The 15639-nt window shown below is 43.3% G+C and overlaps 1 protein-coding gene across 2 annotated transcripts in view; it reads right to left on the bottom strand.

Annotated features, from left to right (window-relative positions):
* The window catches only part of OTUD6B (OTU deubiquitinase 6B), a 52772-nt gene that overhangs the window by 15523 nt on the left and 21610 nt on the right, over positions 1–15639 (bottom strand). For both annotated transcript variants that reach the window (XM_040354616.1, XM_040354615.1), the window contains exons 2-4: positions 10518–10672; positions 6652–6744; positions 3834–4146 (exon numbers count right to left, since the gene is read on the bottom strand). In XM_040354616.1, coding sequence (XP_040210550.1) covers positions 3834–4146; positions 6652–6744; positions 10518–10672 — 561 coding nt within the window. The remainder of the gene's footprint in view (positions 1–3833; positions 4147–6651; positions 6745–10517; positions 10673–15639) is intronic.

The raw sequence follows: 15639 nt of genomic DNA, 5'->3' as shown, positions 1-15639 counted from the left end.
TGCGCCAGAATAACCAAATCCCGTGGACATGCCTGGGATGGTGAAAACATGTGATTTTTTTTTTTGTTTAATTTTTATTAAATTTGCAAAGATTTCAAACAAACTTCTTTCAAGTTGTCATTATGGGGTATTGTTTGTAGAATTCGGAGGAAAATAATGAATTTAATCCATTTTGGAATAAGGCTGCAACATAAACAAAATGTGGAAAAAGTGAAGCACTGTGAATACATTCTGGATGCCCTGTACAAGTGACCCTGTGCTGAAAGGGTCACTTTAAAGCCTTGTTTTTTTTTTTGGGGGGGGGGGGGGGGGGATTTGTGCTTTAAAATAATAAACAGATCATACCTGCCTGCTGTGTGCAGTGGTAGGTCACAAGGCAGCCCAGATCCTCCTCTTCTTGGGTCCCCCGGTGACTCTTCTGGTCGCTCCCCCTTGCAGAGTGCCCCCAGAGGAAGCTGCTCCTGTTCCGAGGGCACTTGTGCGTGCTCACTGATGAACCACCTTTGTGGCTTAGTCCTGCCCCCCTTCCCTCAATGGCTGTGATTGATGGCAGCAGGAACCAATTGCTCCCACTGCTGTGTCTCAGCTAATCGGGGAAGAGAGACCTGGGAGAGCCTTTGCACATCAATGGATCGGGGGCAGGAAAGAATTAGGGGGGGCTGCACACAGAAGGTTTTTTACCTTCATGCATAGAATGTATGAATTCAAAAAACTTTCAGACTTTACAACCACCACACAGAAGATGATTTTTTCTCATCTGGCGATCCTTTGAAGACTTTACTTCCTGCTCCTAAACCGATTTCCACTGTATTTAACGAGTATTTGTATTTAAAGAGTCGACACACAGGTTGGATTTTAAACAGCTCTGTCTTTGTTAATCTCCATTACATGGTGTACTGATGGAGTTAGCAGTTTAAACTAGGGGTGGGGGGGTCGACTGATTAGCGGAGCGGCCGTATGAGGTCAGGTATTCAAATTTTTCAAATAATTGCCATTGGTCAAAATCTTACCGATATTGGTCAGACCTCCTTCCCCGTCCCTGTGTGGCGCTTGCTGCAGTCTCTGACGATCTCGGTCAGCGGTGCGGTGGGCAGCAGAAAATTGATATCATATTTCACTCCCTGCCTCACATCACCACTGTTCTGCCCCCTGCTCTTGGCAAGCAGAGAGATGGTCATCTCTCACCGTCACGCCCGCCCAAATGTGGAAGATTATGCGCTGAGGAGAGGCTGCCAGAAGCGGTGCAAGTAGTGACAAGCTGCATCTGGGTGGCAGGTGACGGATGTACAGAATATTGGCACTTGTTATCGCCATCGGCCTGAAAGGCGGCCAAAAAATAAAAAAAATTAAAACCGATATCGGTCGACCCCCCCCAATTTAAACCAGGGAAAAAAATAAAAAGAAGAGCTGAGGGAAATTTCAATGACCTAAGAGGGCAGATATCAGCGCCCTTGCAGTCCATTGAGAACTACAATCGGACTGCTGCTGTGGAAGATAGGACTTGTAATTTCTTCATAGATCTCTGTGAATGAATGATGCAGCTGTTTGGGGCTGCAATTTTAAAATGTGACAGCAGCTGCAGGAAAAAAATAAAAACACCTGCCGTCACAATTACATACGGGATTATGACTTAAAATATATGACCACTCAAAGAAGCAATTCCTTCACAATGACCTGAAGAGAGGTGGTAACAATGGTACTCATGGCCCCTGCAGAATCTGTGGTTCTCACAGCTGAAGGTCCTTGCTCAGGACAACTCTAAATCCTTTACAAAATCGTAACTGGCTCACAACCCTGCGCTTATCCTCCTTTTGTTCTGAACTATTCTCCTCGTCCCAGACTCACAGACCCCTAACGGATTTCGAGCGACTGTGCTCTCTCTCAGAAACGCCAAGACACTTGCTCTCCTCCATATACACAATGCTACACCCACCGATACATGATCAACCTCCCCCTACACAAGGAAGTGGCCCACAGATCTGGGAAAGGAACTCCATACAACGGATTGGCAGAAATCGTACTACTTCACGCACAAAAAGTCTCCTGTTACTCTCAGGAGAAAAACTTTAAGCTCCTCTCTCGATGGTACAGGGACCCTCTCTCTGTTTCCATCTATGCCCCCGGTATGCTGAAGATGTGGCTCATCAGATGGTAGCTACCTCCATATTTGGTGGGCATGTCCGGCCGTTCAGCTCCTTTGGTCTCAGGTCTTTGCCATATATAATACACTCTATAATCGACCCCTGACGCCATCACCGGAAATAGCCTTACTGTCCATGTTTCCTGGTTCCATAGCATCACAGAAGGATAGTCTGCTACGTTTCTTTCTATCGGCCACAAGGCAACTTATCCCCCTATTCTGGAAATCTACCTCTACCCCCTCCATTGTCCCTATGGGTCTCTTTAGTTAATGATATCATGCAAATGGAGGAGATGTTGGCCCTAGATTCTGACACCTACGATAAATTCAGGACCTTATGGCTCTTATGGATTGATTACTCTTCCTCTGATTCCTTGAAAACATTGCTGATGCCTCAAGTTCAACCCTAATGCTAGTTCCTCACGCTCTTTATACAACTGAGACGTCATGGCACGCTCGGTTCTCGGTTCCTCCTTCCCTCCTCACCCACCCATCTTTTTTTCTCCTTTTCCTCTCTTCTTCCTTACTTTCTCTCCTTCTCTCTTTTATAATGACCAGCAGTAGTTCTACTACTTTATGTTCTCTCAGTTCTCCTTGTTTCTCCATGTCAAACACTGTTAACCGTCCGACAGAGGAGACAAACTCACTGGACTCTTATAGAATATTAATTTCATTGAATTTGAAACGATATATATTAATATGTTCCGTCCTATACTATAGACACCTATGTTTATATGTGTTGTATTATTATGCTGAAAAAAAAATAAAAAACACATATTTACCCCTAAATCCTTTACAAAATCACTACCTGGTACACACTAGCCCAGCGGTGCCCAACCTTTTGAGGAGCGAGGGCCACTTGGTAACCGGTCGCGGGCCACAATGACCGTAGCAGGCAGATGGCAGGTCTGTGTCCGCTCTGCACATGTAGAGCAGACGCAGTCCGCTCTACCCTAAAGGCCCTCCAATCCGCTCAGACAGAAGGGGACAGATCCCCTTCTGTTTTTTTAGACAGATCAGATTGTAGATAGGGCGGGTGAAAACAGACACAAGTCTGTTTACATCTGCCTCTCTATTGAGGTGAATGGAGGGTCTGCCTAAAAAACAGACAGGCAGACCGACCAGACCGATCGTGTGAAAGGGGCCTAAGGCCGCTTTCACACTGATGCACAGCGGTTTACCTGCTCCTCAACTGACCTCAATCTTCACTTCTGCCTCAGGATTCCTGCAGCTGGTTGCTGCTGTCCCCCAAGTGGTTATGGCTGGTGGCTGCTGCTGGCTGTCCTCCAGGGCTGGTACTGCTGGCGGGTACTGGTACTGCGGTCCCAGATCGCGGGTTCCCGTGCATTAGTGCGACAGAAGCATGCAGCTGCAGTAGCGAGCAGAGCCAATGCTTCCTCTCACAGGCGGAGTGCATTTGTTATCACTCCGCCTGTGAAGGAGCCGGCGCTATACAGGAAGCATCATCTCTGCTTCCTCTAGCGGCGGCTCCGTTTTTTGCGCCGATGCTCGGAGATGGTGGGTCGGAAACCCGCGATCTGGGCTTGCCGACACGCCATCTCAGAGCAAGACATTGCGGGCCACATCAGATGGCACCGCGGGCCAGCGGTTGGGCACCCCTGCACTAGCCCATCATTTGTATGCACAATTGCCTAAAGACATGGATACATTTTGACATAAATATATATCTCACCCTGGGTGTACATTTCCCCTGTAGCAGAATTGGTTAGGAACGGCAGGAAGTCATCTGCATGGCTCTGCATGTAGTCTGCAGTCTGGTGCCTGAGACTGGAAAGAGTCAGATTCACAGCCCGCTCCTTCAGCTGATGTTCAATAGCTCTGTACATGCAATGACCATCTGACGGGATGTGTTTGATCTGTTCTTCTCTCTCAGACAGGATATGGGCAAGCTTCTGACTTTCCAGGTGCCGAGCTCCAGACAGGTTCTCGATTTCCCCTTCTGCTATGCGCTCATCTCTCTCTTTCTCCAAGGCTGCCTTCTTCTCCTGGAAAAGATAAGGAACCCTGATGAGAAGAACTCCATAGAACAGTGAGGTATCCACATTATTTAAGCCTGCTGTGAACAATACATTTGGTCACATACACATTGCATGTACGTAGATAAGGACTGGAGACTCTCTCAATAGCTAGAGATGATTATATACACAGTTGTGCTCATAAGTTTACATACCCTGGCAGAATTTATGATTTCTTGGTCATTTTTCAGAGAATATGAATGACAAAAAAAAAAAAACAATTTTCACTCATGGTTAGTGTTTGGCTGAAGCCATTTATTATAAACCAACTGTGTTTACTCCTTTTAAATCCTAATGGCAACAGAAACTACCCAAATGACCCTGATCAAATGTTTCCATACCCAGGGGATTTTGGCTTGATAAAATGCACACAAGTTGACTAAAACAAGGTTTGAATGGCTAGTAAAGGTAACCATCCTCACCTGAGCTACAAAGGCACAGGAAATTTGTTCAAAATTGTTGGCAAGATGAATGCAGTATGTGATCAAAAAATACTGGAGGAACATTTGCGTTCATCAGCCAGGAAGCTGCACATGGGACGTACTTGTACATTCCAACATGACAATGATCCAAAACACAAGGCCAAGTTGACCAGTCATTGGCTACAGCAGAATAAAGTGAAGGTTCTGGAGTGGCCATCTCAGTCCTGACCTCAATATCATTGAGCCACTCTGGGGAGATCTGAAATGTGCAGTTCATGCAAGTCAGCCCAAGAATTACAGGAACTGGAGGCTTTTTGCCAAGAGGAATGGGCAGCTTTACCATCTGAGAAGATAAGGAGCCCCACCCACAAATACCACAAAAGATTTCAAGCTGTCATTGATGTTAAAGGGGACAATACACAGTATTAAGAACTGGGGTATGTAAACGTTTGATCAGGGTAATTTGGGTAGTTTGTTTGTTGTCATGATTTAAAAAGAGTAAACACAGTTGATGGATAATAAATGGCTTTAGCCAAACACTAACCATGAGTGAAAGAAAAGTTTTTGTGTTATCATTCATATTCTCTGAAAAATGGCCAAGAAATCGTAAATTCTGCCAGGGTATGTAAACTTATGAGCACAACTGTAAATTATATATATATTTTTCATTCAGGATTACAGCCAAGCAACTAGTATTTTTTTTTGTAAGGACTGTCAGCAATGGCAGCCCCATACTATGCTTTGTAAAGTGTCTACATCATTACAAATGGCATTCTCCAAGAAAGATACTGCAATTCTATGCTGAACCCAACCATCCTATGTCAGCACTCTGGTTGTAAACATTTTTAAAGGAAAGTCATACTTTAGTAAAGTTATCCTTTATGTTAAATGGACATTATATATTGGAAGTGGGTAGATGTTGGCAGACTGCAACCCTATCCGATACCTCTTGGTAAGGATCACCCCATCAGAGTTCAGAGATCTCTTCTGCAGTCATTACAATAGGGTCCATATTTTTCCTATTTTTATCTTAAAGTGTTACTAAATCCACAGCAGTAAAATCAGTCTGTATATGCAGTAAAGCATGCTTGTTATACTCACTGTAGAACCTAAGGTGTTAATCATGTTCATTGTGTAAAAAGGTTGTTTGATTCTGTCTTCTTTGATCCTCAACTGCTCAGTTTTGTGTATTGCTAGAGGTTTTTTTTTATTGGGAGGGTGCATATGATCAGCACAGGGCCAATCAGCACTGTCCAGATAGAGTGTCAGGGATCCTACAGCCTCATAGGACAGTCAGATGAGAATGAAAACTCCTCCTACAAGCTTTAACCAGACACTGATACAAGTCACAAGATTGCTTATACTGCTGATGAGAAAACATATTTAACAGTTTATATTTACTAAAATAATTGTATTTCCATGTTCTGTGGGAGACCAGATATAGTGAATGCAGGGTCCTGGGTTTAGTAACACTTTAAGAGAATGCAGCAGGACTAAACTCCTCCAGCTGAATCATCCAACAGGAAACCTGCTCATTGGAACATATGTGGTATATGTTTCTGCAGATAACTGCATCACACACACACCATGTAAAAAAAAAAATTGTATACACACATACATATATGTATTTATATGTATGTATAGAGCAGATGATGGACTTTGAAGGCGTGAGGAGTTAAAAATTGGATATTTATTAAGAAATTACATAAGAATAATTGAAAACATAAAATTCATAAATAAGGCCGTTCCTAAGACAGCCTAAGAATACAAAAAACACTAGCATGACAAAACACCTATTACATTTGGGTACAGTACGAAGATGAGAGTGGGAGACTAGCAACCACTTATTAATGGTAGTTATAACAAGACCCTTGAAGTTTGCAGAAGGTGAAGTGTCATACGATGCTCAGATCTGATTTGTTATTTCACACACCATGTAAAGTTCCCCAGTTAGTCCTGTACAAACCTTGCATCATGCTGACATCAGACTCCATGGAATATCAGATCAGCCTCACACGAGTGAATCAGAGAAAAACGACAAACGTGTTCTTACCCGCCTCTTTTGTGCTTTAGACTGACGAGGTTGCTGACCAGGCACTTCCGTTCCAAGATCCAAACCCGTGACCTCGTTAGTGACACTGTCTATCTAAAAATGAATAGAACATTAAGACAAAAAAAAAAAAAAAAGAAAAAAAAAAAAAAAAAAGAAGAACACCACACAGCAAGGATTCACAAATTTGAATTGCTATCACCACATGGGAGCTTTCACAGAACGACATCCAGTTGCTCTCATGTACAAACCAAATAAGCAAGGGTGGGAGGAAGGGTAGGGAGGGAAATGTTCATATAAGCAGCATTGGGGACCACAGGAAAAGTAACTTTTGCCAGCACACCACCTGAGCCCACTTACACAAGCCTTCTGCATGTTCCAACCCTCCCGGAACTAAACCCAAGGCTTTCTCCCTGGTGTGGAGAAAGCCTCTTGAGGGGGCGAGCAGGAGTGTCCGGACACTCTCTACTTTGCAGATAGAGAAAGGAGCTGTGTGTTAGTGGGCGTCCTGACACTCCTGCTCGCCCCCTCAAGAGGCTTTCTCCACACCAGGGAGAAAGCCTTGCATTACTGCGTGGAGTTACAGACAGAAAAACAGGAAGTGAGGATTTCTCAGAAGAAATAAGGACATTTAAAAGCAAAATCAAAGGATGAGGTAAGTGAAGGAGGACTGCACCAAGGTAAAGGAAGCCATTTAGGGATTTTTTTTTTTTACCATTACAACCCCTTTAACCACTTAAGCCCCGGACCATTTTGCAGCTAAATGCCCAGGCCAGGTTTTGCGATTCGGCACTGCGTCGCTTTAACAGACAATTGCGCGGTCGTGCGACGTGGCTGCCAAACAAAATTGGCGTCCTTTTTTCCCCACAAATAGAGCTTTCTTTTGGTGGTATTTGATCACCTCTGCGGTTTTTATTTTTTGCGCTATAAACAAAAATAGAGCGACAATTTTGAAAAAAATGCAATATTTTTTACTTTTTGCTATAATAAATATCCCCCAAAAACACATATAAAAAAATGTTTTTTCCTCAGTTTAGGCCGATACGTATTCTTCTACCTTTTTTTGGTAAAAAAAAAAAATATTGCAATAAGCGTTTATCGGTTGGTTTGCGCAAAATTTATAGCGTTTACAAAAAATAGGGGATAGTTTTATTGCATTTTTATTTATTATTTTTTTTTACTACTATTGGCGGCGATCAGATTTTTTTTCGTGACTGCGACATTATGGCGGACACTTCGGACAATTTTGACACATTTTTGGGACCATTGTCATTGTTACAGCAAAAAATGCATTTAAATTGCATTGTTTATTGTGAAAATGACAGTTGCAGTTTGGGAGTCAACCGCAGGGGGCGCTGTAGGAGTTAGGGTTCACCTAGTGTGTGTTTACAACTGTAGGGGGGTGTGGCTGTAGGACTGACGTCATCGATCGAGTCTCCCTTATAAAAAGGATCACTCGATCGATACGCCGCCACAGTGGAGCACGGGGAGCTCCGGGGAGCGATCGCGACGGAGCGGCTATAAACGAATAGCCGCGCCGTCGTCCCGGATCGCTCCCCGAGGGAATCCGCCCGCCGCACGCAGCGGGGGCGTCCCGATCGGACCCCCCACCCGCTAGAAGGCAAGGACGTGTATATATACGCCCTTCTGCCTGTCCGTGCCATTTTGCGGACGTATATAGTCGTGCGGCGGGCGTTAAGGGGTTAAGCTGGCCATACACAGGCCAGTTTTTTTGGCCATTCAGCCAGCACATTGAAACAAAAAAATAAAAACCACACAACTTCCCCTATTAAGCCTAGGTTCACACTCGCACAATTTCAAACCCACACGTCAGTCTGACTTCGGGAGCGATTTCAGAGACACATGCGGGTTCCTGCACAGATGTCTATTGAAAAATCGGCCCCATAGTCACCAAAAGCAGTGCAGGAACTACTTTTGTGAATTGGTGCAACGTCACACCGAATCGGACAGTGCCGCGCGATTTGACATGTCAAAGCGGCCCGATGTGAAAGTGGGCCCAATATGGGATGGTGGAATCCCCTCCGCTGTGTCACTGTATTCTGACAGAGGGACAACCAATCAATAGATTGGCTTCTCATGAACAGGAATGGCCTTAGATGGATTGAAATTTCGATCCATGCAAGGCCAGCCTTATCCCTTCAAATAAGCAGAGTTTCCACTTGACATGTTCACACAAAATACGTATAATGGTCCACAGAACAAACTCATTTTACGTAAACATGTATATTCTGGGAAACTAAACGTGCAATCATTTATGCCTTTCATATGCATTGTATTAGGAGAGTCTTGTACCGTGTTACCATCAATCAATGCAGAAGTTTGTAGTTTAAGTGATAAGTTAGCCCAGAATAAAAAGTATTAAAGCTGAACTCCAGAAATTATTTTTATGTAATACTTACAGCCGACCGGCTTCTGTCGCACATGCATGCTGGACCCCCGATCAGCGTTCTCAGCCAATGGCAGAGAGAGCTGATTAGAGTGTTTTGGTGGGGGGGGGGGGGCGTCCCCCTGTCAAAACACAACAGCTCAGCGGGGGAGATCGCTGAACTAACCTCACATGGTTAGTACAGCGGCTATGACCGGAGGAGTCCGTTTTTGTTTTTTTGTTTTTAAAACCCACGAGGTTACACGAAAAAAATAAAACACTATAGTGTGCACCAGGCTTTAGAGTCTGAACCTGGGGAAGGAATTGGAGGTTCCAAAAGCTTGGATGTAGAAATGGATGTAGGGAGCCCAACCAGCTCAACATGAGTCAGCCAAAAATAGAGTTGTACGAGAGCATGGTCTTGTGTAGTAAAAAATCGAAAGTTTGTTAACATGTATACGAAAAGTGTCACTTTAACACCAAAAGGAAATGCTAGATTGTTTACAATGCAATGATATGTTTATATCATTTGTATAAGGAAGCTGATCAACATATGACATGCCTTTCATAATACCAACCAAACCCATATATGTAACCCTCTAAACCACAGGTGTCAAACACAAGGCCCGCGGGTCCTTCTCCAGACCCTTAGGCTGCATTCACACCTAGGCGTGTTTACGCCCGACGCTCGTGCCGCTGGAGGGGCGAATTTACATTGATGTCTATGAGATGGTTCACAACTCACGCCGAACGCCGTACGCCTGAAAACAAGTCCTGGACCCTTTTTTTCAGGCGGCTTTTGGCATAGACATCAATGTAAACGTTTTGTAAAAAAAAAAAAAAAAAAAAAAAAAAAAAAAAAAAATTTACAAATCGCGGCAAAATACGCCGCGTTATAGTGTGAATGCAGCCTTACTTTCTGCTTTCAAGCAATGCATCCAGCTTCTTCCCAGCAGCAGCATAAAGGAAAGGTGGGGTGCACTGTGATGTAAGAGAGGGGGAGGGACTCAACTTCTGATGGTGGGGTGGCTCTTGACATCTAATGTAAGGGGAGGGACTGCGCTGGACATCTAATCTTACAGATACAACCGGCCCTTTTGAGGGCAACTATAATGCTGATGCGGCCCACAATGAAATGGAGTTTGACACCCCTGTTCTAAACGCTGAATTTCCAGAAAACCGACTCATTATATAGCCAGAACAAGCTCACTTAGAGAAAATGCAGAGTGTGCCTTGCTTGTCCCCACAAACTACACCTTTCACTCTTGTTGGAGGAGCCGAAGAGAAAAAAAAAAAATATATATATAATAATAATAATAATAATAATAATAATAATAATAATAATAATAATAATATTATTATTATATATTACAAAAAAAAATCCCTAAACAAAAAGGGTATCCCTTTGATCCCATGTTTTCTCCATTTACACAGTATATTGGCTTCTCTGGTGCACACCATCCTGATCATTACCGCTACCTACCTCTGTCTGGGCACACGGCTTCTGTAAATCGGCTTCAAGTTCTTGTTTGTGTTTTTCCTCCAGTTCAGCTTCCAGCTTAGCGATGTCTTCTGTCAGCTGTTTTCTTCTTTTCTTGTCATTTTTAGGCACTGCATTTTTCATACTCTGTATCTTGGCTTCATAAATAAAAGATCAGTGCAAATTACAAAACTGAGCTCACTTATAAAATCAATATGATTACAGAGAAAGGGACTACAATTTAGTTCTCCGAGCCTTTCATCCTGCATCATGTATTTGTTAAAGCCCAACTCCAGCCCCGCCATGTGATTTTAGCACTCTTTTAGTATACCTACTAGAGCTGCACAATTCTGGCCAAAATGAGAATCACAATTTTTTTTGTTTAGAATAAAGATCATGATTCTTGCGGCGTAAAATCTCTTTCACATTATACAAGAAAATTGGCCTAACTTTACACTTTAATGAACTAAAAAAAAAAAAAAAACAGTAATTTTTTTACAAATTTTCCGCATTTGAAAGACTGCTGCGCAAATACAGTGCGACATAAAATATTGCAACAACCACCATTATATTCTCTAAAAAATTATATATATATATATATATATATATATATATATATATATATATATATATATATATATATATATATATATATATATATATATATATATATATATATATATTTTTTGGGGGTTTCAAGTAATTTTCGAGCAAAAAAAATATATTTTTTAACTTGAAAACAACAATTGTCACAAAATGGTTTAGTGTTTACGTGGCTACATTTTTCTAATTTACACGATTACATGTGCGGCGTTATGGCAGTTGAAGATTAAACAGAGGTCAAGATGAATACATTGTAATACAAGTAGAAATGTTTTTTTCTTTTTGTTTATAGAGCACAGGCACTAGGATGCAGCTTTTTATATGAACAGATCAGGGATAGCGAGAGGTGACAGGCAGGGAGGGGGGAGGAGAAACAGGGAGAGCTGCAGATAATAGCGTATGATGGAGACATGTACATGGAGGGGGAGGAGGAGGAGACACAGGGAGAGCTGCAGATAGCAGCGTATGATGGAGACACGTACTGACTCCGATGTCAGGACTCTGCAGCCCTGATACATGGGAGTCAGTGCAGAGAGGGGGAGGGTAGAAACTGGTAGGATCAGCCAGATATTTCATACACAGCACAAGCACTATAACAGGCTTTAAAAGGAACAGGATCTTTATTTTTTGGGGGATAACAAAAACGTTTTAATGGTGGCAAAACACACAAAAAAATATGTTGTTATAAAAACATATTTTTTGGAGTCCAAAGTTACACATGTAAAGGAATGGAAATAGATATTGATTAGAGGTCCCCCCCCCCCCATAGAGGCTGGGTGTTTAATAATAAGAAACAGAAGCACTGCAGATGATTCCCCCGCACATGAAAATTAAGAATCAGCTCCCTTTCTGACTCAATTCATTTTAGTGGGTCGGCATAACTGCCAGGCAACCAGAATTTTTATAGGAAGGCCACCATTAGTGATCCCTGCGATGTTGGGTTTATTTATTGTCCCTGGCATTGGAATTTTGATTTTTTCTCTGTATAATTTGAGGTTGTATAAAAATATATATAAATGTAGGTGAAAGTGCTAAACCTGATTCTTCTTTTTTTATTGCAGATGTACGCAGTATTTACTGCAGAGACAGCTCACAGGGCAGCACTGCTCTAGTGAGCGAGACGACAGAATATGAACGCCACACGGATGCTTCACCAGCATGCGAGGTCCACACGGAGACTTCACCAGCATGTGTCGTTGACATGGAGACTCCACTAACATGTGCAGTTCACACGGAGACTTTACCAGCATGTGACGTTCACATGGAGACACCACCTGAATGTCACATTCATATTGAGACTCCAGCACAATGTGACGTACATGTTGGGAACCCACCAAAATAAACAGAGCAGCCATGGGATTATCTCCTCCCATGAAGATGAGGGCAAGCTTACAGAAAAGGATAGGCAGATCCTGGTGGTAGGGGATTCTGTTATTAGAGAGACAGAGGGCAATCTGTCAGAATGACGGTGATTGACGAACAGTATATTGTTTCCCGGTCGCACGAGTTCGGGACATTGCAGATCGGATGGACGGATTGTTGGATGCGGCTGGGGAGGACCCAGCTGTCATGGTACATATTGGAACCAACGACAACATTAGAAGAAAATGGAGCGCCCTACAAAATGATTTCAGGGACTTAGGAGCTATACTGAAGAAAAGAACCTCCAAGGCAGCATTTTCAGAAATACTGCATGTACCTCAAGCGACACCAAAGAGGCAGCAGGAGCTTAGCAAGTGGCTGAAGAACTAGAAAGAACAAGGATGGACTGCACTTAAATGAACAGGGTGCAGCCCTGTTGGGAAAGAAAATAGCCCAAAAGTTGGGAATTTCTTTAAATCAATCACGTGTCAATCACATCAAGACTCCTTCAGCGTGCAACGATTCTGTTGAGACTCCAGCAGATTGTGGCATTACCACTGAGACTCCCGAATGTGACATTCACAACGGGTCACCTCCTGAATGTGACGTTCACAACGAGTCACCTCCCGAATGTGACGTTCGCATAAAGAATTCACCAGAATGTGACTTTCATACAGAGACTCCACCAGCATGTGACGAAGATGGGGGCAAGGTTACCAGAAAAAGGATAGGCACATACTAGTGGTAGGGGGATTCAGTTATTGGAAGAGTACAGAGGGCAATCTGTCACAAAGACCATTATTGCCAAACAGCATGTTGTTTACCGGGCGCTCGGGTTTGGAACATTGCAAATTGCATGGACAGATTATTGGATGGCGCTGGACAGGAACCAGCTGTCATGGTATATATCGGTACCAATGACAAAGTTAGAGAAAGATGGAGCGCCCTACAAAATTATTTTAGGGACTTGGGGGCCATATTGAAGAAAAGGTCCCCCAAGGCAATATTTTCTGAAATACTGCCTGTACCTCGAGCCACACCACAGAGACAGCAAGCGCTTATGGTACTTAACAAGTGGCTGAGAAACTGGTGCAGGGAGGAGGGGTTTGGTTTCATTGCGAACTGGGCTGACTTTTCACCAGGTTACCATCTTTATAGTAGTGATGGATTGCACTTAAATGGGAGGGGTGCAGCTTTCTTGGGATTGAAATTTAAACAAAGGAAAAGGGAGGAGGGGAAGGAAAGGCATGACGCAAGTTTCCACTGGTGTATAGGTGGTAAGTATCACCACCTGTAAGAGATCGTATCCCAAATTGGGTAGTGTTGCTGTAACCATATGTATAATCAAAAAAAGTCTTCTGCATCTGAACCCTTTTTTTGCTTTCAAAGAAACACTGTTAAAACGCAACTGCCTAAAAATGGCAATAAACGAGACCGTGTACATGGTCACATAGGAGAACATAGAATGAGTTCAGGGGCAGTTCGTCCAACTGCCTCTGAACGTACGTTTAGTAGCGTCCCGTGTACATGGGGCCTAACAAGTGGAGAGACTTTATCTGCTCACTCAGCTATTAAAAGAAAATATCCGGGCAGTCTGCCAAGTTCTTAACAGGAAACATTGTAACTAATGCTTCCTTCTTAGATCAAAGGGGTGTGTGTGTGTGTGTGTGTGTGTGTGTGTGTGTGTGTGTGTGTGTGTGTGTGTGTGTGTGTGTGTGTGTGTGTGTGTGTGTGTGTGTGTGTGTGTGTGTGTGTGTGTGTGTAAAGAAAAAAAAAAATCAGTCAGCCAAGCTTGTAACAACATGAAACATTGTAACCAACTTCCTTCTTAGATCAAACTTCAGAGTGTAAATTTTTTTTGTTTGAATGTGAAAGATAAATGTTACGCAGCGAGAATCGTGATTTATCTTCTAAGCAAAAAAAAAAAAATTGTTATTCTCACTATAGCCAGAATCGTGCAGCACTATTGTGCGTTCAGAGATTCTACATACAGTACTTTGGTTGTAATGAGTATTTGAGATACTGTTGCCTTTCTATCATCTTGAATTAGTCTGTCCATTCTACTCTGACCTAAACAAGGCATTTTCCTCCACACAACTTCCGCTCACTGGATATTTTCTCTTTTTTGGACAATTTTCTGTAAGCTCTACAGATGGTTGTGTGAAAATTCCAGTAGATCAGCAATTTTTGAAATACTCAGACCAGCCCGTCTGGCACCAAAACCATGCCACATTCAAAGACGCTTAAATCCCCTTCCTTCTCCAGTCTGATGCTTGTTTTGAACTTCAGCAAGTCGTCTTTACCAGGTCTAGATGCCTAAATGCATTGAGTTGCTGCCATGTGGTTGGCTGATTAGCAATTTGTGTTACCAAGCAATTGAACAGGTGTACCTAATAAAGTGGGCAGTGAGTATAAACAGACATGGCATCAGACCTCTGTCTGCACATGTGCGAGATCTTGTTCTGTGTCATTGGAGAATTTGGAGGGGACAGCTGGCGCCACGGGACTCAAAGAAAGTAGATGGTGGTGTGAAATGGGAGCTGGAGTAGAAGAATGTTGCAAGGCCTTGGTTACATGGGGCGACTACGTGTGTGTTAGGCTGTATTTACCGACACAGGGATGCACTGCTGTCGCATGCATCCCACAGCTGGCAATCCCATTGTTGTCATGGACACAACCACTGCTCCTAATTGACATCTATGCAAGGTACAGGGTCCTCAGGGCCATGAACCCACACAGATGTCATATTGGGGGGCAGCGGAGGTGTCCCTATGGACAACAATGGGACTTCTAGAACAGAGAGGCAGCAACACCTGTGCATCCCTGGGTCAGTATATACACTAAAATTTGACCAATATGGGTTTTTCTGTGGCTGATATTTAGAAATCGGGGCGGCTGAAGGCCAATATATGATGCTGGTTTTTGCTGCCGATATTTTAGGCCAATTTTTTTTTTTCATTTTTGGCAGGTGGCACCGGTAGGTGGCACAGGTTGGCACTGGCAGGTTTCACACTGAGCCGATATAGTGTAACTGGGTGAAACTGACATGTAACTGAATGCAGAGAGAGACCAGCTGTCAAAATTCAGCGATGATGTCGGGGGTGGGCAGGACCCAGTAGCTAGCCAACACCAGTCAATGTTTGGGCAGCTTAAGAGGGCA

This window comes from Rana temporaria, chromosome 5 (genome assembly GCF_905171775.1).
Source record: "Rana temporaria chromosome 5, aRanTem1.1, whole genome shotgun sequence".
NCBI lineage: Eukaryota > Metazoa > Chordata > Amphibia > Anura > Ranidae > Rana > Rana temporaria.
This window is presented reverse-complemented; position numbering and strand designations above follow the sequence as displayed.